General features: G+C 39.2%; 1 protein-coding gene across 2 annotated transcripts in view; it reads left to right on the top strand.

Annotated features, from left to right (window-relative positions):
* Window positions 1–26361, top strand: part of LOC149316946 (cadherin-18) — a 238404-nt gene that overhangs the window by 121733 nt on the left and 90310 nt on the right. For both annotated transcript variants that reach the window (XM_089516578.1, XM_089516579.1), the window contains one exon: window positions 9336–9503. In XM_089516578.1, coding sequence (XP_089372704.1) covers window positions 9336–9503 — 168 coding nt within the window. The remainder of the gene's footprint in view (window positions 1–9335; window positions 9504–26361) is intronic.

The raw sequence follows: 26361 nt of genomic DNA, 5'->3' as shown, positions 1-26361 counted from the left end.
ATCTTCTAGAACTTGAAGATTAAAAATCATCGTCTGTTACATGGTAAAGCAATGTTTTAGTTTGGTTCCAGCAGGCTGATTCAGTTTTATAGGCCATACTGAAGATATGTCTAACCCTACTCTGATTGTGCTGCACATAATTATGTCTTTGTTCAATACTTTTATGAGAGACTTCAATACAATACATGTCCTCTGTAAAAAAAAATCTGAGGGGTTTTTGAGATTTAAGCTAGATGTATAGAAATTGAAATTAATTTCTCAATAATTGAAGTGTCAATTGTTACATTACAATATTACCTTGTAACTGGACATCTGTTTGTTGTGTACCTGTAGCTTTTGGTTACTTTTATAGTTACAAGTGTATAGCTCACCAAATTGAGGAGGAAAACCATATATTCAAGTGGTGGCTTGTTCTGCTGTCTTATACAATATTGTAGCTGCTAAAGTAAAACAATGTGAATTGGAGAAGAGGGTTCTGTTACCACATGCCAGTAGCTTGTAGGTTTCAGATGTTTGTTTTTGAAGTATTTTATCGTGACAGCAAGTGGCTACTTTACAAGCTTTGCTTCCAACATGGTATACTGACGTTCCAGTTTCTAGGTATTTTGACACAGCATGTAGCTTCAAAGTACTGGAAAGGTTTTTTTTGGGGGGGGTGGACTTTTGAAAAGAAGAGATGGAGGAATCACAGAATAACTGGGAGCAGGGTTAGTTAGAATAAAAGGTCTAAATTCATGTTGGAGCTGCACAGAAGATTCTTCCTAGGAGAAATAGGGCCTGACACACTGCTGTGTTGTACAATTCTGCACAATCCATATAATTTGTAACATGGCAAACATGTCGAGCTGGGGAATGAAGCAACTGAGACAATGGCCCAGTACAAACGGGCGCTTTGTGTCACCCTGGAGCCAATTTTAGGGCTCAGGACCATGGGCATCCGCATGCTCCTGAACGCTAGTATGTAATGGTGCCGCCATCATGGCGGCCTCCTGTCCACATGGGGGACATCATCATGATGCAATCACTACTCAGCATCCGCACGTTGCAGCACTGCACTTGCATCACCGAGGCGTGACAGTGCACCAATGGTGTACTCATGGCCTCTGCCTGCACACCAAAAATGACCTACTTTTAGCGGGTTCTTTTTGGTGTGGAGGGAGGCTGCGCGGTTTAGCTGCTGTGGCATCCCTCAGGAGCAAAATCAGGCGCCTCCAACCTGCCCTTTTGGGGCAGTCTGTCCCATGCCTCAGCTCCTGTAAATAGCATTGACCCCTGCCACATACAGTATTTCACCAGAAATTTTGATATTTTCTTTAAAATCGTTGTTAAAAAAAGGTGTTAAATCACACTGAATCTCAGCATGTTATCTGAAATAGTGAGAGCTCTCCTTTTCATGATGAAATGAAGTTTCTGTATAATTATTTATAAAACAGAATAGATGCTTATTAGAGTATGGGGATTCTTTAAAACATGTTGTTCATCATGTCTGCCTATAAAGAACAGGTTAAGTGAACTGAGGACTGCCAGGTGAAGAATTCAAGGGGTGGGGGCCATGTGTGATTTACAGGCAAGATGCCACTAGAGAGTAATATTATGTAACAGTTACCACTGGAAAAGTTGTAAGAATATTATGAGGCTGGACATTAAGAGAAAAAATATTTCCTGACTGAGTAGTGTAAAAGGCCATAACAAGATTACTAAAAGAAGATCTGTGAAATTACATTCCAGAAGGTAGAAATAAGCTCTTCCAGAAATTGGTTGAATTTGGAAGAAGTCCTCCAAAGAAGAATTCCCAAGCCTTCTTCCCTATTGCCCATGCCAGAAAAAAAAAAAAAAAGAAACATGTCTATCATTCTTCTTCATTTCAAAGCAAGGCAGGAATTTACAAGTGTCATCTGTGCATGGAGTAAGTCCCATATGTAGCCCTTAGCTTTGTACAAACATACATCGGTTCTTGTAGAGACAGAGCAGAGCCCCAACCTCACATCTGCCCCAGCACTTATGGTCTGAGTAGCTCTGCAAAGCTGAGAATGAGGGGAGGCAGTGAAAAAGTTGCAAAGGGTAGCTTTTATCCTAGGATGAGTCCTGTCCTCCAATTTATTTCTTAGAGACAATATTTAGTGACAAAACACTGGGAAAGTGAAAGGAGGTGTTGGAGGTCAAAAGATCTGCCAGTTTAAAAGAAGGATAGTGTATGTTTAGGAATATTCTTCACTAATAATCTTCTCAAACAAAACAGCCAATAATTTTAACAATTTTTCCCATTGTTAGAAAATGTTTGAAATTTTTAAAATAGGTTTTGAGGTGTATTCACAATTTGGGCTAGTTCTGCACAAAATTTGGACATTGTTGCAGGAAACGTTTTCTGGATAGACGATAATATGTATATTCATGCACAGAAACTGCAGGAATCTTGTACAAAGAATAGTCTTTTCTGTGTAAAACAATCACGTGTAAAATTTGCTCAGAAAAGATCCCAAACTATGACCTCCTAAATTGTCAGTCCAAAATTCTTCTCATCAGTGTTCTATAACATTGGGGGGGGGGGGGGACTTATTTTTCATTCATTTTCCAAATACTTTTTGAAAATACTCTTTCCATCTCTATTTCAGTTGATTCATGCTCCACAAAATCACAAAGTTGCACATTAAGACTGATGACTTAAGATAATGTGTGCTGTGATCAGGAATGACCTTTTGCTATGTTACAAATTGTATTTGCTTACAAATCACCAACCATGCCCTGGTCTTTTAGGCAAAGAGATTCTGAGAATTAAGTACCTTGAGGCAGCAAAGATGTCCCACTTTGTCCTAGTCATCATGAAGCTATTTAGCCTTCACTAGAAAAATCTCCCCAAGCTCCATTGATGTTGATAGTTTATCTGTACATACTTAAACAAACTTTTAGAATGTTTACAATGACTTTTATATCATTCCCAAGTTGTTTGCCATTTTAAGTATATTACTTAAAGCTTACACTATAACTGTTTCATAAACCACTTGTGGGAGAGAAAGTTAAAGGTACCCAATCACAGCTCAAGGAATGCTATGAAGTGGGAGGGGGGATTATGGGGAAAACTTGGGGCTAGTCTATTAAAGAGTCAGACAGAAGCAGGATGAATTTGAATTAGGACTATTAGAGAGAGAGTGAAGATTGGTTAGGAGGAAGGAAATTGATAAGACCTGATCAGTTCAGGGAGTTCATGTTTAACTTATTATATGATCAATTGTGTGTGCATGCACCTTCAAATCACCTGTTGACTTACGGCACCCCATGGATTTCATAGAATTTTCTTAGACAAGGAATACTCAGAATTGGTTTTGTCAGTTCCTTCCTCTGAAAATATAGCCTGCAGCATCTGTATTTGTGGGTGGTCTCTCATCCAAGTGTTAAAAAGAGCTGACCCTGCTTAGTTTCCAAGATCAAATAGGATCTGGTGCTTTTAGGGTATTTCAGCAGCATAATAAATCTTGATTGGTTTTATTTTCTATAAATGTGTCTTGACTGCTTTATGTTCAAGAAGTCAAAAGGAGAACTGTTGACATCACTGAGCTCACTGATCACCACAGCCAGTTGTCCAGTATAGTGCTCATTTTGAGGCATGACTACCAGATCCAAGCGGGATCATAAGGGTAAAAGGGCAAGATGAGTAACAGGAAGGAAAGGTTTGGACCTATGGGGTCAACCTGAAGAGGGTTCCGTCACACCACCATGTGATTCCTTCATTTTGAGATGAATTATAGAAATCAATCATTGTTTTCAATATATTAGTGACCATGTACACCATCAAGTTATAGTTGTTAATTAGGACTTCTTGTAATTAATAGTCACATATTGAATTGGATTAATTGAGTCTAATTTGTGGGGACAAATAAACAATATCACTGCTGTACCCACTGACTTATAGTCTGCTTATTTGGTAAATGGGCAACTGAGCTGAAAACAAGTGGAAAATCATTTTAGGCTATTCCACTGTTTGCTTCACTACTGGATTCAGAATTTTGTACTGAGGAAATATCTCTTGCTGAGAATTCTGAAGGGCTCTCCCTAAACTGAAAACCACACAGGATGAAATTATGATGGTAAAGGTGGAAACATAATGCTATAATCCAATAATGTGGAAATGATCTTGATATATAGCTCGCATGAGCAGGAAGAATGATCGTTGAACCAAAAGCACATTCAAAAGAAAAGCAGATTTAATATTTATTGAAATTATAGACAAGATGATGAAAAGCAATATGTAATTATAAAACAGTGACTAATATAAATATGAGATAGTAGTGATAATAATAATTAACTGCATAGCAAAATTATTGTTGATGTGTGCCTTGCAGTCTTAAGCAATTGTAATATGGCTAGCCAATAAAAAAAAATACAATGACTGAGGAACAAGTATTAAAAAGACCATAATGGTAGCACCGAACTAATCTTTAAAACAGTTACAATGTGACTAGTCTAAAAGGTGATGACAGTATGATGAAATAATATTAAAGGTATCTTAGATGGCAATTTATGTATAAAAAATGGAATAAAAATCAAACATTAAACCCTAGGTTGATCAAACATTCACACTAGTCTAACAAACGTAAGCATTTTGAATCCATAGCTATAAAAGAAATCCATACCTACCAGTCATGCAAACAGTTCTGGATTCTTAGATGGTTGTAGCAAAAGGTTTAAGCAGGCCAAATCTGAATATCAGTATAAGGACAGATTTTCTGGCAAAGAAATCCCTTTGTTCCTGTCCTGCCATCCCTCTGTTCTCTAGCTGGGTCTTTATAGAAGTTTTGTCACCATACAAGTGCATGGCCTTTCAAACTTAAAAGCCACAAGTCCCTGGCTTTGGCAGGCTTTAAAGCTTTTTCATACTTAAGACATTAGAAGTAGTGTGTGACATATATTTCAGTTCTTTGTGGAACATGTAATAAATTAATGACTGGTGCATTGATACAGGTGGTCAGATTAATTGGCCCAGGGTCCCTTGTCTGAACTGTGTAGCCACCTGCTGTCTCCTACATGCACGTGTATGAAACAGTTTGCTTACACAGGATTTGATGTACTATGTGTGGACTGCTTCCCAGCTTCCCCTTCCTCATTATTTTTAATGAGGAGGACCATATACCTGTTATTCTCACGGCAGCAAATACAGTTCAGCAAAGGAATCACACAGGCATTGGGATTTTGTGGAGTCTTCTACCAGAGAACTGTCCACCACAGGCACTACCTACTATGTAATCTCTGTCACAAATCGTATCATCCAAAAGTTCTCCTGAATGCCCAACAATATGTGTTTTACTCAATTGTTAATTAAAATGAAGCACAGCTGCAAATGGTATCTGTAAACCAAAGTTTTCCTCAACAAGAGTCTTTGTTCAGTACAGTTAGTTAGCCTTCAGGCCTCAGACCACTTTTCCTTGCTTCTAGCACTCCAAAATGCAAAGAATACAGTCACATCCATATTCCTCTGATAGGCCTCACATAGGCAGACGACTGACCACAGTCAAAACAGAAAATTGGGCTAAAGAGTTCTTTATACTGATTTAGTGTTGCTTTTTTCTATGTTGATGCTGTTGTTCAAAAATTGTTCTTTATTTACAAAGGGTGGAATTTTAAAAGGTAAGCTGCCTGAGCCAGTTAGAGAAACACAATATTATTTAATGAATCAGTTTTAATTTAGGGGGTAACCTCAACAGTATATTTTTATGTCAAGGAGAAAGAACTTTTTTATTTTTTAAAAAATGTTCAGAAAACAGCCTTCTAGGGGGAATAGCTAATACCCCAGAGGACAGGATCAAAATTCAAGATGACCTGAATAGACTAGAAAGCTGGGCCAAAACTAACAAAATGAAATTCAGCACAGAGAAATGTAAGGTACTGCACTTAGGGTGGAAAAATTAAATGCACAGATATAGGATGGGCGACCCCTGGCTGAATGAAACTACATGTGAAAGGGATCTGGGAGTCCAAGTAGACCACAAGTTGAACATGAGTCAACAGTGTGATGCAGCAGCTAAAAAGGCCAATGCAATTTTAGGCTACATCAATAAAGTATAGTGTCTAGATCAAGGGAGGTAATAGTGCCGCTACATTCTGCTCTGGTCAGGCCCTACCTGGAATATTGTGTCCAGTTCTGGGCACCACAATTTAAAAAGGATGTGGAGAAACTGGAGCATGTCCAAAGAAGAGCAACTAAAATGGTGAAGGGTCTGGAAGCCATGCCCTATGAGGAACGACTTAGGGAGCTGGGGATGTTTAGCCTGGAGAAAAGAAGGTTAAGAGGTGATATGATAGCCCTGTTTAAATATTTGAAGGGATATCATATTGAGGAGGGAGCAAGCTTGTTTTCTGCTGCTCCAGAGAATAGGACCCGGAACAATGGATGCAAGCTACAGGAAAAGAGATTCCCCCTCAACATTAGGAAGAACTTCCTGACAGTAAGGGCTGTCCGACAGTGGAACACACTTCCTCAGAGTGTAGTGGAATCTCCCTACTTGGAGGTCTTTAAAGAGAGGCTGGATGGCCATCTGTCGGGGATGCTTTGATTTGGTTTTCATGCATGGCAGGGGGTTGGACTGGATGGCCCATGCGGTCTCTTCCAACTCTATGATTCTATGATTCTTCTTTGAGCCTATTTGACAATGAAAGCAGGCTGGGTTTTCATCATAGCTTCTTATGAACACTATTTATTTTTCCGCAGTGCAAATCTAAACTAATATGGCTAAATGATAGACAACTAAGCAATCAATCAAGCATATTGTTAAGTTAAATAAACTAAACTAAAAGGAAAACTGTTTTCATAACTCTACCCTTCCATGAATTAATAAACAAGGGCCATCTTTCAATGAAACACTTATTCTTCACATAATTGAGTTCTTGTTTACAGTATGTAAATGTAAGCATTCAAACCACTTCCCACATTTTCCATAACCAAGTTGTTATTTTTGGAATACTTTTATTCTACCAGAACTGAGTGATACTTATTTTTGCTGCTGTGAGTAAAAAGCTAATAATCTATAAACCAACACTCTCTTCAGTTTTATCCAGTAGAAATAACAGTACGACCTTTGGATTTTGTGACAAACTGTATCCTATTAGATCATTAATTATTGATAATACAGAGGCATAGATTTTCGATTTTGTTTTGTTTTAAATCCACATTCTCAACAAACATAAAGAAAGTGGCTTCACATCTCCAACAAAGCATTGTACTATGATATGTCTTATTCAGTTTATGTGGAGAGGTATGATTATGTGAGCTTGGTAAGGAGCCAGCAGCTGATGAATCAGCATTAATATAAACATTATATGATGTTTAATGTTCTAAGCCACCCAGGTTGCCTGAGCACAAAGGGGTGGGATATTACTATTACTATTATTATTATTATTATTATTATTAGGCTGCTTGGGTGGCCTAAGGAAGTCAGCACACCTGGGGGGGAAAGCATCACCATTACTGCTCCAGTTGGTAGAAAGGGAGCTGTTCCATTATCCACTCCTTTGGCCTCTCTTCTCCAAGTACTGTCTGCCTGATGCCTGCTGAGAGGGACCATCCACATAACTGCAGAAACAGACTCCTGGCTCCTTAAGAATTGAGCCAGCAGCTTGTGAACCAGCACTGATTCCATCTGCTCCACTGCTTGAAAGGAGATATAAGGGGCTGCTTGGGTGGTGCACCTGCCACTGGAAAGGTTGTCATCAAAGGGGGGTATTATTTTCTGGGCAGAAAGTGGGCTTTTGACACAGAAAATGTAATATTCTGTGCAGTAAACATGACTTTCTGTGCAGAGAACAAAACAATCATACAAAAAAGTGACTATTTTGCAGGCTAATCCCAGATTGCAAATAGCACATAGGGTGGGGTGTTCCTCAGAACTAAAGAATTCTGGGAGGGTGGCTTAGACAAACCTCTGTTCCAGAGTTCCTTGACTCCAGAAGCCAAGCATTTGGAAACACTTACCTCAGTGCCAGTTCCTGCTACCTTCCATTGTCACCAGTGACTTCATTACTCTTTCCTTTATGCTACTGCTCCCATAACATTCTTGATTTTCATTTGGCTCTTGCTTTTCTAACTAAACTAGTGGACCAAGCAGGTTTCTGGCCGAAGTGACCTAGCACTGCAGCCAATGGAATGTGATTCTTTCTAATAAAATCATATGTATGAATCACATATTTTAATGGTGTAACAAACTCATTCACAAGAATGCACCCATATTTTTAATAGAAAGCAAACTATTTTCAAATTCTTAAATCAAATGTAGGCCCGTTACTGGCGGGCCTTAAAGTACGTGCTGAGCACGTACTAGGGTTAGGAAGTGGCAGCGCTTCTGCACCCCCCAACCCTAGTAAGTGCTCAGCACATACAAAATGGTGGCGGCCTTTCCACACAGCCACCACCATGACTACGTCACGACCGCCTCCAAATGAGGCAGCATGGTTGTGACGTAGTAGGGATGCGCGAGGGCGCTTAGTGCACCCTTTCTGCGGCCCCGGAAGGAGCTCTGTTTCGGAGCTCCTTCCAGGTTTGTGTTGCTGGGCACAGCCTTTAGATGGCTGCGCCCAGCGACGCAGAGGAGAAAAGGGCCAAGCGGCCCCTTTCTCCTCCTCCCCGCCACCGTGGGGTGTCCTTGGAGCTTGAAGCTCCAAGGGCACCCCTTTCCAGGCCGCGGGGAAGCGGCCTCTTGCCCCTTCCTCGCTTCCCGGAAAGCGGCAGATCGGGGCCTCAGCAGCTGCCGCTCTAGCCACTGAGGCCCCGATCCGGCAGGGAAAGGGGCGGGTGCAGGCCACCGCTTTTTGGCGGTCTGTAACGTGCCATAGTTTAGGCCACATATATAAGGCAAGATACTACATTCATTAATAATTCACCTGATCTGCAACTGAAGCAATTATCATATTTTAGCTGTGCAATTCCTTTTTATGGGTTGGATAAATCATTTATAGATACACTGCTTTTTAACAGGAATGTTTTTAATTTCAGCATATCCTCCAGCAAGCTGGCAAACTAATCAATGCTGCTCCAGATGACGTTGAAAACAATTCCATCTATGTGAGGTTCCTCTGTAGTATTTTATATACTATATTTTCTTATTTCCTTTTCCTGACATCCTGCAACAGCTATAGCACACTAGTGAATGAAAATTAGTTGAACGTAAGCCAGAAATTCAACTGAACATGGATTCCTGGAAATTTGAATTGGTTTTGTGTCTCATTTTGTTGATAAGAACAACTGTGTGGGTAGCCTGCCCCTTTATAACCTTTTTAAAGAAGCTGAAACTAATGTTTCTTTTCTGTCTTCTTCTCCCACCCACCCACCCCTTTTTTTGGTAACATCACAGGAGTCATCAGGACAGCCTTGCATAACATGGACCGAGAAGCCAGGGAACATTACTCGGTTGTCATTCAAGCCAAAGATATGGCTGGACAAGTTGGAGGGCTGTCAGGATCAACCACTGTAAATATAACACTGACCGATGTCAACGACAACCCCCCCAGGTTCCCTCAGAGTATGTAAAGGTTTGATCTGATTTATTTCTTTCCCAGTAAATATGTTTTGTTTATTTAAAAGTTATCATAATGTCTGAGGGATATTGTGAAATGTAAAATTTAATATTAATCCTCAAGAGAGATTTTAAGAAACCTGGGGTGTATCTTCTTTTCCCAATACAACAACAGATACAATTTTTGTTTGAACCTTCAGATGTCAGTAGATTGTGTCTCCCATTGTTTCTAGACAGTCAAAGGTGAGTGAGGATGATAGCTTTGGTCCAGTGGACAATTCCTCCACCCAGAGGTTCACCTTCTCATTACAATCAACATTTTCTTCTTTTGCAAAAGGACACCCAATTATATGTAGTTAATCTGAAAAATCAGTAGGGCTTGCATGTAAGGACCTGTATATCTGGGCTAGAAAGAACAGATCTGGAAGCTGAACTGAAAAGTGAGTCAGCAGCAATTTGCAGGGAGAAGTGGCACCCACCCCCAGTTTTAAATGTTCTGGTTTTTAAACTGTAGGTGATTTGATACTTTTTTAGTGTTTTATTTTTAAAAATATATATATTATTTTAAAGTGATTTTGTTTTAAGCAGCCTGAGATCTTCAAATATAGATCTCAGTTGTTAACTGCTGTCAAGTGAACTTGAACCTATGGTAACCTCGTGAATGAGAAACCTCCAATGAGAAACCCTATCAACAGCACTACTCAAATCTTGTAGACTCAAAACCATAGGCCCCATGCAGACTGCCAAAATAAAGCTGCTTCAGGTCACTTTGGAGGTATGGTGTTTAAATGATGGAAGCGTCCTAAGAGTCCAGAAGATGTGCCAAAGCCATGCTCCAGTCCTTAGGGCTGGAACGTGGCCTTGGCGTGGATTCCGGCCCCTTAGGACATGTATGTCATTTAAACAGCATACCTCCAAAGTGACCAGAAGCAGCTTTATTTTGGCCTGTCTGTATGGGGCCATAACTTCCTTGATTGAGTCCATCCATCTGGAATGCAGTCATCCTCTTTTCTATTTCCCTCTACCTTATCTTTTCTAGTTAGTGATGCCTTCTCATGATACAGCCAATATATGATAGCATCCATTTAATCATCCTGACTTCTAAGGAGAGTTCAGGCCTGATTTATTCTAGGACCCATTTATTTCTTGTTTTTAGCAGTCCACAGTATTCATAGATCTTAGAGAAAATGTATGAGTTGGTGGTCTTCCCATCAGCATTCTTCATTGTCCAGCTTTAACAACCTGGAAACTGGAAATGCAATGGCATGGACAATCCTATCTTTAGTATTCAGAGATATAGCTTTACATTTCAAGATTTTGTCTAGTCCCTTCATAGCTGCCCTTCCAAGTCCTAGTCTTCTTCTGATTTCTTGACTGCAGTCTCTCTTCAGATTAATGACTGAGCCAAGGAATGGAGAATTATGAACTATTTCAATGTCTTAATCGTCTACTTTAAAGTTATATTAATAATCTCTGGCCGTTTTTTTGTTTTTGTGTTTCTGGGTTTTTTTTTAATGTTCACGTGTAAACTTACCTTAGGGCTTTCTTCCTTGAATACAGTCATCCCTCCTTATCCATGGATTTTTTTTTTTTTATTCAAGTATCCATGGATTGAAAATATTCAAAAAAATTATAAATTCCAAATAGTAAACCTTGATTTTCCATTTTATATAAGGGACACCATTTTGCCACCATTATATTTAATGGGACTCGAGCATCCATGGATTTTGTTATCCACTGGGGATCCTGAAACCCAACCGCAGTGGATAACAAGGACCCACTGTACAGATTACACATTAAGACAATAAAATGTTGTATAACAATTTCTTTATGGATGATAATATAGTTTTGCATGATCTACAGAATGAAAGGCTTTGCTATAATCTATAAAGCACAGGCTGATTTTCTTCTGAATTCCTTTGTGCTCCATTATCCAGCATGTGTTTACAATATGATCCCTGGTGCCCCTTCCTTCCCTGAACCCAGTTTGGACATCTGGTATTTCTAGTTACATATGTGGTATAAATCTTTGTTGACAAATTTTTAGGATCACATTTACTTGCATGGGAATTTAATGCAATGGTCCTATTGTTACAGCAATCCTTGGTGTTCCCTTTCTTGGAGACTGGAATGTATATTGAATTTTCCAACCTGCGGACCATTCTTTTGTTTTCTATATTTGTGGACAAATATAGATTCTGTCTTTTTAGTTTAAAGGAGCTCTATAAGTAGATACTTTTTAGTTTAAAGGAGCTCTATAAGTATGTCATCTGTTCTGAGTGATTTACTACTCTCGAGTGCCCTGAGTGAAGCTTCCATATCACTTTCTAAAATTGTAGATCCATCTACAAATCATTATTCCTTGAATGAATATGTCGCCCTTTTATATCTTTGATATAGTTCTTCAGTGCATTGTTGCCACCATCATTTTACTTCTACTTGGTCAGGTAATGTGTTACCATGATGGCCATAGAACATCCACATTCTTGGTTGAAATTTATTTTTGATTTATTTTGTGGAAGAGGTCTCTTACTCTTCCTTTTTTTCTTGTTATCTTCTATGTCTCTATATCAGCTATTAAAATAGTTCTTCTTGTCCCTGTGCACAAGTCACTGGGCAGTTGCATTCAAGGCTCTTATCCTGTCAACTTTTACTTTTGCTTCTCATCTGTCTTTAACTGCTTGAAGAGTTTTGTCCATCATCCATTGAGACTTCTCTTTCTTTTTGGCTGCAGATAGTGTCTTCTGCATTTCTCCCCAGCAATGTGCCTAGCTTCAGTACAGAGTTATTCTGGCTCTTGGACAATTAGACTTAATAGTTGTAGGTTATTTTCAGATTATCTTTAAATTCCACAGTGAGGTACTTCAGGTTGTATTTCATATGATGGTTGGTTAACTCTCTCTCTCTCTCTCTCTCTCTTCTGTGTGTGTGTGTGTATCTGGCAGGTGGTTAATTTCCTCCTTGAATCCAACATAAAATTGTTCAATTTCCTCTTCTTCTGTCTCTGAAATTGGAGCATAAACTTTGGTTATGGTTATATTGAAGGGTTTTCCCTGACATCTTGATATTATTCAGTCAGACTTTGCTTTATATCATTTGACTGCTCTTGCTACATCTCTCCTCACTATTAATGCTACCCCATTTCTTTTTAGATTTTCATTTGCTGAATAAAACGTTGTGTAATTTTCTGACTCAAAATGCCCCATTCCCATCCACAATAGTTTTCTCACCCCAAACATTGTAATGTTCAATTTCTTGTTTTACTATATCTAGCTTCTCTTAATTCATGTTTCTTACATTCCATTTCCCTATGGTATGTATTGTCCAACTTTAGGCTTCTCTTTCTCCTGTGAGCCCATCAACACCTGAATGTCCTTTCAAGTTGAATCCAAATGCCTTATTAGCCACAACACTACTCGTAGTTGTCCTCTGTTGAACCTCAGGAGCTCATTGAGTGCCATTCATAACATGAGTGTCTAATCTTCTGGCACTGTCTCTTGCTTCATTCTGGATAGCATGGGAGAGCATGCCACCAGCACTCCTACAAGCAGCATAGACTCTTGCCTCACAGAAGCTTGAGGTCTTACCACCGTGGAAAAGAAGTGCCATTGGTGGGCTTTCAGATATGTCAAGATATGAACATTTGAATAAATAAATAAATAAATAAATAAATACCATATTTTCCGGCGTATAAGACGACTGGGCGTATAAGACGACCCCCAACTTTTCCAGTTAAAATATAGAGTTTGGGATATACTCACCGTATAAGACTACCCCTCTTCCAATGCACACCAAATAAAAATTTAAAAAAACATCAGATTTGATTTCAATATGGTAATTTTAATTCAAATGCTCATGACATGCAGGTACTTAGCAGGAAAACATGTTGTATACAAAGCCTGCTTGGATTGGTCAGCTCTCCCTTCCTGCCCAGCACTCCCTGTCTCCAAGACTATCAGAGTGGTAGCTGCTTTCATATGATCTCCGCATACAGCGGGGATGCGTCCCTGGCCGTTTTTGAGCTCCCCCCCCCCCCATATGCGGTGACCGCAGATTCTCCAGTCTGGTTTGAAAGTTTCAGCACCTGCCCTATAAGACGACACCTGGCATATAAGATGACCCCTGACTTTTGAGAAGATTTTCCTGGGTTAAAAAGTAGTCTTATACACCAGAAAATACAGTAAATATGGTTAAAATGTGACTGTGGTGCCAAGATAGCAGTTGAAAAATGGCAAGTAGAGAAAAAAGTTTGACCTTACATGTTGTACTTGCACACATTGAGATTTACACATGTTTTCTCATTGTTCACCAACTCAATGGGCATTTCCTGAGCTATCATGCAATCTGAAAATCCTCCAGCTTCCACACATTTCTGAAATGATTTGTGGATATGATTGCAGAAATGATAGGAGCCCTGATGGCTTAGTGGTTAAATGCCTGTACTGTAGCCAATCACGCACAAACCACAAGGTTGTGAGCTCAATACCAGCCAGGGGCTCAGAGTTGACTCAGCCCTTCATCCTTCCGAGGTCGCTAAAATGAGTACACAGATTGTTGGGGACAATTAGCTTACACATTGTAAACCACTTAGAGAGTGCTTACAATGAACAGTTGTCCCTCCATATTCGCTAGGGTTAGGGGAACAAGACCCCCATGAATATGGAAAAACTGCAAATAACAAAATCACTGTTTTTACCTGAGAGGACACCTCTCTAGGAATCTCTAGGTCCTCCAGTGCAACTCTGTGGTCAATGTCCGACATACACTGACCATAGAATGGCACTGGAGTAGCTACAAATGGTCTTTCAGTGCAACTTTCAGTTAAAGTTGACCACAGAGTTGCACTGGAGGACTTAGACAGTCCTAGAGAGAATATATTAAAGAAATCCATGAATAATCAAATCCTCAAATATCAAAGCCGCAAATATGGAGGGATGACTGTACTTGCTATTGTTATTGCTTGCTATTTCTCCTCAATGCATATTTGTGGTAAGATTGCATATAAACTGCACAAATTAAAAGATGTCTGTTATGACAAATACTTACAAAATTCTACAGCCCCCTCCCCCCCCCCCAGCTGTTCTTTTTTTGTTTGTTTCTTCCATCATTGACACTGGGAGAAATTACAGAAACGCATATATTAGGAGAAAATGTACAACAATATTAATTTGTATATGTCCCTTTATCTAAAAATCTTCAGACACATATGCCAAAATGAAATAGACCAACCTTATTCTTCAAAATGTTTAATGATTTAGAAACTGAAAGATTCAGCCATCCCTACTACCATTTTACCTCTAAAAATCTATGAAGGAAAGATGTAGTTCCTTAGTTTTCCAGACCCTTGTTTGCCAGCAAATGCTTACATCAATCTTGAATGGACACAGATTTGAAGCTTTCATGTCTATTGATTTTAAAACAAGCAAGCACCTTCAGTTGGAAAGGGCTGAGAATTTACTCCCTAATGCATTTGACACATTCAGGGCTGTCAAAGCAGAAAAAAAGAGTCAAAGTTCACTGCCTAAAACAGATTTTCTGTAAGTTCTCATCACATACTAATCAATATTACTTGAAATTCCTGGATCCATTAATTTTATCAACTGCTTGGGATATGTCCTCTTAGAAGAGACACAAGGACCCAGAAGGAAGAATAACTGTGTCCCAGGTTAATAGCCAATAGCATTCTGCCCTCCCCCCTTCACAGACAGCTAAGATACAGTAGCATAGAGCATACATATACATGCATGGGTAGCAGAGTCTTTAGGGTTCTGTGTCTGTTGATTGAAGAAGGCCCTAAATAGATGAGCAGACCAGTCTCTGTGTCAGTGCAGAAATGAGTAGGTGTTACATGCCTGCCCAGTGCCACACCATGGACCACTATCACTGCACACTCCATGTCTTCCTCCATCATCACATATGCTGAGAAGACCCCTGTTGTGACCCATAGGGGTGAAATCAGGGCACTTGGCTACAATCACATGGCCAGGTGCCTCAGTCCAATGCCACGGACCATGACGGGTCTTTACAGCAGAACCATGGTGGAAGCATATGCAAGGCAGACGGGGCTGACTAGTCTGCTAGCTGTCATTGTAGAGTTTCCTTTATACTCTGTGGTAAACAGATCAGATTAAGCCCCCCTTTGGGTCAGCATCAGGCCTCATCCACCAGGTCTGCATCCAGTCTGCCTGATCCCCATCCAGGGTTAACGGCCAAGGAGGCATGGGTCTTTAGGCCCATGTGTACATGCCCAGAGTCTTCCAAAATATATACTATTTTTTGCAGTATACTACCATCCCTAATGTTGGGTTTTATACATTTGCACCAAGTTCTGGGAAAACCACAATGCTGATGGTTGATGGCATCTTGAGTTGTCTGGTGTCCATATGCTGTCGCTATCACTGGACGTCACATAACAGATCATATTAGATATTGTTATTATGACAAGCAGTGCATGCCTAGATTGTAAGCCTTAGGGCAGGGAACCATCTAGTTAAAAATAATAATTGTAAGCTGCTCTGATAGCCTTTAGGGCTGAAGGGTGGGGTATAAATACCATAAATAAATAAGTAAATAAATAACTTTGATAAGTGACATTGAAAAATGAAAAGGCAGGCAAGTGCCTAACAGGGCTAGAATATCACTTGTTCTGATCTTTCCAAACATCAGGAGACCTGGAAATCTAAAGGTTTTTTTTCCCCCAAACCATTTCCACTAACAAAAAAAGATATTGAAATTTAAACATGGTTACTCAGAAAGTGGGACCAATGAGTTCAGTGAGTGTTACTTCCTGGTAATGATATGTTGTTGTTGTTGTTGTCTGCCTTCAAGTTGTTTCTGACATACAACTACCCTAAGGCAAGCCTATCATGGAGTTTTCTTGGCAAGTTTTTTCATCCGTTGAGGGTGAGAGAATGTGACTTGCCCAAGGTCACATGGTGGGTTTCCATAGCTGAGCCAGGATTTCAACTCTGGTCTCTGGAGTCATAGCCTGATGCTTAAACCACTACACCACACTGGCTTAGATATACAGTGTGACCTTTCTTAACACGGGGGATCGGTTCCGGACCCTCCCCCCCCCCCCGCTTAAAAAAAAGTGTATGCTCAAGCCTCATTGAAAATAATGGGGCTTGTGAATGGTGCAGTGGTGGGCATGTGCCCCATTATTCTTAATGGGATGCACCATCCCGCGCGCTCCCACAGGCTCCCTAGCAGCTTTCAGCATATGCTGAAAGCCGTGTATGGTGCATCCGCATATGACGCAGGTGTACTGTATAGGACTGTCATTCATCAACATTTATACTAAATAATTTGACAGTTATCTGAATTTTATAAGCTTTATACTTTTAATAATAATAATAAATTTTATTTGTATTTCCCATCTTTTGCTGCGGATCGAGGCGGGATTACAGCAGAGAATAAAAACAACAATACAATACGAAATACAATATTATCTAAAAGTACAATCATTAAAACAACAGTACTACTACCAATCACTAAAAGGCCAAATCATTGTCAGTTTTCCATGCAATCAAGTCAGAGTGTGAATGTTCCATAAAATCAACTATACAGTGGACCCTTGTTATACGCTGGGGTTTGGTTCCAAGATCCCCTGTGTATAACAAAATTCATGTATGCTCAGGTCCCATTAAATATAATGACATAGTAAAATGGTGTCCTTTATTTAAAAAAATGGAAAATCAAGGTTTGATAATTTAAATGTATATTTTCTTTGAACATTTTCAAATCGTGTATGCTTGAATCTGTGTATAAAAAAAATCCGTGTATAAGAACGGCCAACTGTAAAAGGTCAGGTGGATAGGCCTGCCAGAAGAGATCCATCTTGAGTGCCTTTTTAAAGGCTTCTAAGGTGGTATTGAGACGGATCTCTTCCAGTAAATTGTTCCATAATTTAGGGGCCATGGCTGTAAACGCTTTATGGGAAGTTGTAGTTAATCTAGTTTTCGTATGTTCCATTAGTTTCTTCCCTGATGTTCTGAGAGTGTGGGGCAGATTGTGTAGGGAGAGGTGTTCCCTTAAGTAACTCGGGCCCAAGCCATGTAGGTTTTTAAAGGTAATAACCAACTCTTTGTATTGCGCCCAGAAGTGCAATTTAAGGCCTAAATCCAATTGCAAGTTGGAAGTATAACAGACTGGTTGAACCTTTTGCTGAATAATAAATCAACACTTATGCAAATCTCATCCATGTCATATTTCTTCTTTACTTGGGAGTAAAAATTGAATTTAGTTCTAAGGGTGCAAATGATAGATTTATATGATAGTGCATAGCAAGGGTGGGGTAATAGAAAAGATATTTGTATTTTCTGCTTTTTGTGACACATGTGATATAGGAAGAAAATCTCTCCAAATCCCTGCCTCCTTCACAGCAATAATGAGAGTGATCTTCCCTGGCAAGTGCACTTGAGGCTAAGGTGCTTATTCACTGAAGAGTAAAACAATCACAACATTTGAAGAGAAAGAGAGTATTAAAAAGTGCAAGCCTTAGAGGACTGGATGGTATTTTACTGATTCTACTCCACATGTGTTGATGGTGTGTATATGTTGACAAAAATCTGACAGAAGAAAGTTTTGGGAGTGGAAATTTCCCCTCATTTTCAAATCATTTTGGCTGTTTGTGCCAGCCCAGCCATTTGGTAAGGTGTGTCATTCAGTTCAAGCAGAAGTCACAATATTGTGAAAAGGCAGCAAACTGTTGGTTATTTCATTTGTCATTATTACATGTGTACTGTAATTGATCTAAAATAACATGAATGGCTTCATGCATTTTTCACCTTGAACTGGAAGAGGGGATTTTGTTGTCTTACCTTATAGTAGGTATGGATGTCTTAGCTTTATCTTTTGCTACACAGCTAAGCACAGACAATGGCCAGTATGGTTACTGCTATGTTTGATCAAAAACCAAATGTAGATAGGAACATGGATATGAAAGATAAGATTTTTGCGTTTCAGTTGTTTATGCTAAAAGCTGATACATTTCACACAAACTGTTGAAGGAAACCATATGCCATTCATTAGCTATTTTTAAAACAAGAGCCAAGGTTTGATGACATCATGAAGAGTATATTAAGATGAACATGACATACTTTATGAAAAATATTGTGGATGTTTTTATTATTATTATTATTATTATTATTAAAAACATTATTAACTATGCAAAGTAAAACAACATTGTAAGATGCTCAGTTACATATCATGATGTTATTACAGCAATAAAGAATAAAGAGATAAGAAAGAGAATACATGACTCATAAAACAGACCGAATATCTGAATATAAGTCCATTTGTAAATTATGTTCATATATCATTCTTTCAAATGTTGCAAGTATTATTAAATTGTCTAGTCATTGGATTACAGGTAGGGATATATCTTTCTGATAGGACTATGAGTCTATAAGAGGGCATGAAAAATCACTTCCCATTTACCATGGGGTTGTTTGCATGGGCTGAAAGAAATGATTCCACCCCATTTTGGAACTCACCTGTGCAGATGATTCAAATGGCCAAAATGGAGAGTAAGGGACCCAAACCGTGCTCTGGAGCTTAACTGTGGAACAAAATAAATACCCAATTGCTCTGGTTCAAGTAAGAAAGAATAATCTATCACAATGGGGTGTAGTCTTTGTGCAGGTGTGGAGATGGGCAGAGGGGCCAGGTGGCTGCTAGTGATATTGCTGGCCATACTTTTTTGTCACCTGCCCATAAATCCATCACACAAGTGCACAAATGGTCAACAACACCATCAACTCCCCCCACATGAGTGAAATGAAGAGAAACATATCAGTTTTCAGAGACAGAGAATATGCATCTTGCCCAAGGTCACCCAGTGGGTTTCTGTGGCCAAATGAGGATTTGAACGCTGGTCTTAAGAATCTTAGTCCAGTGTTGAAACCAGTACACCATGGTGGCTACCACCTTTCTGTGAGGCTCATCATTTTAAATATCTGTATGGCACACAGTTACAATATGCTGCAGCAGTTGTTATCGACTGAATTTGACAGGTAGAATTGAGAACGAATTTCATCTCATTGTTTTTACCACTAAAAAAAAATCATAGATTATATAGGTCAGGAATGACTTGGATATGGAAGAAATCAGTGTGCTCTAATTTGCCTGTTCTAAGCTTATTTACTAGGAACATATGCATCTTTGCCAGCTTACTACTTCTACAGTACTCATCCTCAACCTAGTGCTCTCCATATGTGTTGGATTACAAGATGTCTTCATCTGAAGTGTCAAATAACATAGGGTTAGAAAACTGGAGGAGGACTAATAGCATGATTGAAACCAGGTATTTTGAAAAGGTATCAAGCTTTTTTGCTTCTGCCTTCCTTGGTTCTGTACATTGGAATGGAAGTGATGAACAAACAGTGCATCAAGTGCCAGTTATAGAATCTCAAGGGTCTAGTTATGGAATTCAAAGGATAATGCTGGAAGTAAGAGTACCATTGTGCCTTAAATTAATACTATACAGTGTTAAGGTATCAAGTCTAAATCCAGAGGTCTTGTCTCTTCTGAAGCATGGTTGGATCATCAGGATGGTCTGTTAGAAATATAGCCATGCCCCCCTCCCCCAGAAAATGAACTGTTTTGCAACATATTGTTCCTTCTTTGGGGATGCTGATTACTAATTTATGCTTCCTGAAATCTGTGTGAAAATCAATAGTGGCTTTTTCTGCACATTGCATTTTGCATTCAGGCTGCTGCATACAATCACACATATAGCATTGGTGGAATTGCAGATTTTTTTTATCTTGCAGATATTATCAGTGCTTTTGCTGTTAAAAGCAGTTATTTTATGCAGATATGCACAAGTGATGCAACACTTGGTGCACAGTGTTGGCATCCAGAATATTCAATTCATATTTTTATTTCAGTTCTCACTAAAAGCTTCTTTAAAATAGCTGACTGACGGAAAGCTGCTATATGAGGTTTGTTAATAGCTTTAGCAAGATATGGTGGCTTAGCTATCAAAGGGTAGCTTTCATTAATTACTGAGTGATAATTGGGAGATGATGGGTGGAAATTTAACACAAGCTACACAACTGTCCCCATATTTTATTGCTCCTTTTTGTAGGGGCTAGTCTCTAGTGAATTTGGGTGTTTGATACTGCATTGTGTGATAAGACATGGATATCCTCTTCAAAGCAGGTGATGTTTTACTTTTTGGATTCTATGTTGGTAACTAGTATCACAGTTGTATATATTTTTAATTTTGATTGACAAACTGTATGTGATATTTCAAAGAAGTAGCCATGTTAGTTAGTAGTAATATGAAAAGGAGTATGGGAGGAGGAGGCAAGCATAGGAACGTAGCAGCACTTTTAAGACTGTTTTATTATTATTTTTATTATTTTTGCATGAACTTTCATTGAACTTTCATCAATCTCTGCTACAACTGAAGAAGTGGGTTTATATCCATGGAAGCTCACACAAAACAAAACAACAACAACAACAAAAATAAGTTAGTTTTAAAGGTGCTGCTATATTCTCTTTTTTACCTCCCCGCCTTTCCTCCTTTGGCTGTTGCTTTTTAAAATACTGGTTTTGAAAATAACACATCTGAGCATTAAATGGTTTACAAAACAGTTCAGTAACATTCTTGTTATGTCTGATGTTTTGAAGACCATCCAAGAAGATTGTGGACCTTCAAGAAGGTTCTTGGGGGTGAATTTAATAGTGAAACGAACAGAGATGATGCAATTTTTAAACTATTCGCAACTTCATGTGCCACTAGTATATATATGGCAAAGGTGTCATTAGTGTATTAGCACTATGCAAATGGTTTATATTTGGATTCCATAAGAATGGCTTGCTCTAGTTCACCCATAAATTAATTAGTATATGATGAAACCGTGCCTGAGGAATACCCATTGCTGTGCCTTCCATTTGATAATAATGCTTGTTTTGTTTTGTTTTGTAAAAAGTAAAATTATGGTAGGTAAGCCTGAATGCCATCATTATCAGGTATGTTGGCTTAAAGTGATGTGACATCAAATGTTAAGAGTATGCTGTTATTCTTGAGTGTATACTTTTACATAATAAGGGATTCCTTTCTCATGCCATTAAGCTCATTCAGTAGCTGGGTCATTGGAGCAGTGCTGACAGGGCAAGATGGTGATGCATAAGAAACTGCATTTTGCATTAGTTATACACATTTAACATGCAAAACTATTTGCTTGAACAGATACTGCAGTATGTATAACTGTCTTGAATAGATGATCTTATTATAGCTGTTAGGAAAGATGAACGGTTGTTGCTAAGGTTGTTTATAAAATGCCCAACCATTTGATTTTAAAAATGTTGGATCTTTCTTCTTTCACCTCTAACATTTTTTATTGCCCTGGACAAAAATCCAAAATGGAACACCTGGAGATCTAATTTTGCTCTTTCATATCTTTCTGCATAGTCCAAAGTGCAGGATGTCTGAAATATTTACAAACTTCTGAAGTGAAAACAGTTGATATGGTGCTTCTTTCCCTTACAATTTGCTACTTTTATTTTCAGTAGTTCATACCTGTGATATTGGTGTCTTAAGAGCATTCCCTACCCTAAGTCCTACCCTAAGAACCACACATAATGTTATATATCTTTTTAAAAGTAAAAAGACAACAGTTTTTGGTGTATTCTAATAAACTCATTCAAGGGACTACTTATACATTCTCAGGAGCTAAAGCCTGTGTTCAGAAGCCTCATTTACAGGTTTTTGTCAAGGAAGTGTAATTCTCAAGTATTTGCCTTCTTTTAATAAGCATAGTCTTAAGTGATAGCCATTCAGTTAAATGCTTTGCTAAATTGAACCTTGAAAGAATAAGTGCTGTATTCTTTATGCATAGCAATGAAGTGTATTTCCTATTTTAAATGCACAGCTAACCACAGACTTAACTGTGGAGTCGTAACTGGAGCCTCCGTAATTATTTTTTTATGTGAGCAGTTGCTGAATGAATATTATGTGATCGCAAATGAGAAGACAGGCGGTCTGTGAAATTGAGAAGGGGAGGAACACTGTTAAGGAGACAAATTGTCTTAGGATGCAGTCTAAGCTGTTCTGTGCTCTAAAGTTCAGCAGTGGTTGTAGCATATATCAACTCTCACTAGAGTAAGCTAGTACAGTGGCAGCTGGTCGTTACTATATCAGTGGGATAATGCTGGCTTTTAGTCCAAACTTTAAATGAGCTATCTAAGCTGTTCAACCTGTTTGGAGGACACTGTTCTTGGTTTCTCTGCCTAAGTAAAGCCATCCAATCATTTGCAGGGTCAGGGGTTATGGGGAAAGAATATATAAAACTAAACACTTGTCTGTTAAACTGTTAGATAAGCCCAGGTAGGTATGGACATGGGACGGAGAGAGATAAGGATGGAGTTAAATCTTGAGGAACAGTTAGAGGTAGGGTAAGTTGGGAAGAGAGAGATGTTTAGTGCTAGGAATAGATGAGATCATCATAGAGACTTAGATTTAATGGGAGCTGAGAATGTGGAAAGGGTTCAGGGGTAACTGTTGTTGTGCTTAAGAGGTTATATTACATTATCTATGGAGCATAATGATAATGTTTAACTTATTTGTTATGCAGTGTGGCTGTTCCATATGCGGGCGCACCATACATGGCTTCCTGTATGGCAATCTGATGAATGGCATGCGTGCGATGCCCCGCCACAAGCACGAGCCCCATTATACCGAATGGGGCTCGAGCATAGGTGGAATTTGCCTTATGCAGTGGGGTCCAAAATGGATCCCGGTGTAAAGCAAGGCTCCACTGTATAATACATCTACATCTATCTCTGAATAGAATCAGTTATACATTACCAAAGTTAACGCAATAATGCATATATCTGTTTCTCCTATATTATAGTCCCCTTCAGGCCTAAATTTAGGGAGGGATCTAGGGAAGGGTCTTAATGGTAAAAGAGCCCATGGGATGGAGGAGGCATTTCACATGCATCTTGGATAGCTCCTTTGAAATGTAGTCTAAAATCCAGTGTGAGTTCACCATCCCACTGACATGGAAGCCACCAGCCACATTCCTAACCACCTGGTAACAAATCATGGAGGAGGAGAGGTAAGGATGGGTTTCATGGAACCTTGCTGAAAGCTTTTGTAGAGGGAAGTAAAAAATCCTTCATTCATGCAACCTGTGTAAACAAAGTAGGCCAAGAGTCAATAGACCCCCCCAAAAGTCAGCAGAAGACAGCAGTATTCATATTCAAGCATAAGCTTTAAGCCAGCTACATCTAGCAAAATGGGAAAAAAATCTAGAAAACTCAGATCAGAGTTTTAAAATAATTAGTACTTTTAGGTCATGGAGGCTTATCCAGATTAAATGGAGATTTGACCAGTAATTTCCCTCCTGCTGTATTTTGTCTAGTACCACTACATATCTGAAGGGTGATGTTTTCTGGCTTAGAAGTAATTTTAGATGTAAGTTTTACATCATCACATAATTTTGAGATAGGAATACACTGAAAAAGAGAAAAGTTGAAAACAAGTGCATTTTCATTTTTGCCTACCATTTAAGAGGAATAATCAATGAACCCATAGAAGAAAAAGCAAAACAAGGTAGGTCAAGATGCATTTTCAGAAAGAAATGAAAGGCCGTTATTTCCCAAACTGCTGGACATGTTTTCTCTTTCATTACTCTTTCATATATATTTCATATATTGTCCAGTATTTTCTTGAGATATTTGAAGTGACTTCATCATTTAATAAAGTAAGCATGGTTTTCCTATCTGGTCAGTGGGTCGTTTATGGAAAAAAATGCTCAGTTGATAAAATACTGGAAATCGAGTTATTATTTCTTGTATGCAATTGATTTTTGTTGTTATTTGCTGTCAAATAACCATCATTCATAAATGATCCTCTTGGCTTCTTGGAGGTCTCTCATTTATAGGTGATCTTATGAATAAGAGACATCGAAGAGCCCTGGCCACCTGCTGTTCTCCTTAGATCTTGCAGACTCAGAGTTGTAGGTTCCATTATTGCACCTGTCTACCTCCATAACTTAGACTCCTCCCTCCATAACTGTCATCTTCCAGCCTGCAAGGGAGCTGACCAGGCAGGCCCAGCTCCACCAGGGCTAGCCTGGAAGAAGAGACTCCTCCCTCCATAACTGCCATCCTCTGGCCTATGAGGAAGTTGACCAGCCAGGCCCAGCTCTATCAGGGCTAGCCTGGAAGAAGAGACACCTCCCTCCATAACTGCCATCCTCTGGCCTATGAGGGAGTTGACCAGGCAGGCCCAGCTTCATCAGGGCTAGCCTGGAAGAAGAGACACCTCCCTCCATAACTGCCATCCTCTGGCCTATGAGGGAGTTGACCAGGCAGGCCCAGCTCCATCAGGGCTAGCCTGGAAGAAGAGACATCTCCATCCATAACTGCCATCCTCTGGCCTATGAGGGAGTTGACCAGGCAGGCCCAGCTCCACCAGGGCTAGCCTGAAGAAGCAGAGCCCTCCCTCCAGTCCATCTGCTTTGGTCCAGGCTTCAGAGGGAGAGAAGAATGCTGGACATGATCCTCTTCCCCATCACCATTCCCTTCTCCTTTTGTGTCGTGTCTTTTTAGATTGTAAGCCTGAGGGCAGGGAACCATCTATTATCTCCTCTGTTGTAAGCCACCCGGATTCCCAGTGATTGGGCAGCATATAAATAAATATTATTATTATTATTATTATTATTATTATTATTATTACCTGCAGCAACTCTTTTCTACTGCCTTCCAGTTTACCTGGGATTTTCATCTTTTCCATTGAGTCACGTTGTCTCATGATATGGCCAGAGTATGATAGCCTCAGTTTAGTCATCTTCATTTCTAGTGGGAGTTCAGGTTTGGTTTGTTCTATGACCCATTCCAACTGATTTTCTGCTTAAATATTTGGAAATTCTTCCAACTCTGTGATTCTATGATGCTACAGTTTTATACTAGTCAGCATCTTTTATCTGAGACTGAGGCTTCAGCCACACTGCAGCATCAATGGCTGCAATGTATGGAATCCTGGGATTTGTAGTTTTTTGTGGCACCAGAGCTCTCTCACAGAGAAGGCTGAATATTATACAAAATTACAGGTCCCAGAATTCTTGATGCAACATGGGAAGGAATGTGTTATTCACTGATTCAATTATGCTTACGTAAAATCTGTGTAACAGAGAAATGCTAAAAATGACATATGGCATGATGCTTACATTTGTTCCAGTGAATTTTTGTCTGTTAGTAACTTAACTTGTATTTAGGGAAGTTTTACCCACATACTTATGCATAGGATAGTTATCTGAGAGAAAGAACAGCTGGATCCATAGGTGACTATTTCAGATTGCCATAAGCACATAAGATTGCTTGATTCTTATGTGTGTTATTATAAATGTATTATTTTAAAATCAAGATTAGCTACTATGGACTTCTAATTAAATGGAGATTTTGTTCTGGTTCAGAGATCTCATTGAAGATTATTGCATTACCTTTGCTCCTGGCATAGATGCGGGATGTCTAAGAAGAAAGATCTTATCATATTCACTCATCATCAGGCAGCAGGCAGCCCATATGCAAACTGGTCTTCTGCTGTAGCTTTTAAAGAATGGAAAAATCCTATTCATGAAAAAATGCGAGATGCGCCCAGAGAAGCTTATCTTGCATACAGGCTACCTACTGCCCGGCAATGGGTGAATTTGATAAGATCCATCTTCTTAAAGGCAAAGGTAATGTGATAATCTCAATAGTTGTTTCTTAGGATTCTCTTTCAATTGTTTCTTATAGATAATATATTTTAAAATTAGTGTATGTAGGGAGATCTTGTGGCACCTTTGAGACTAAATGAAAGAAAGACGTTGGCAGCATAAGCTTTCATAGACTTCAGTTTACTTCC

Source organism: Sceloporus occidentalis, unplaced genomic scaffold (genome assembly GCF_023333645.1).
Source record: "Sceloporus occidentalis isolate IW3139 unplaced genomic scaffold, rSceOcc1.0.p SCAF_3, whole genome shotgun sequence".
In the NCBI taxonomy this organism is placed as follows: Eukaryota; Metazoa; Chordata; class Lepidosauria; order Squamata; family Phrynosomatidae; genus Sceloporus; species Sceloporus occidentalis.
The sequence above is the reverse complement of the archived record's forward strand: the minus strand, read 5'-3'. Positions and strand labels throughout refer to the sequence as shown.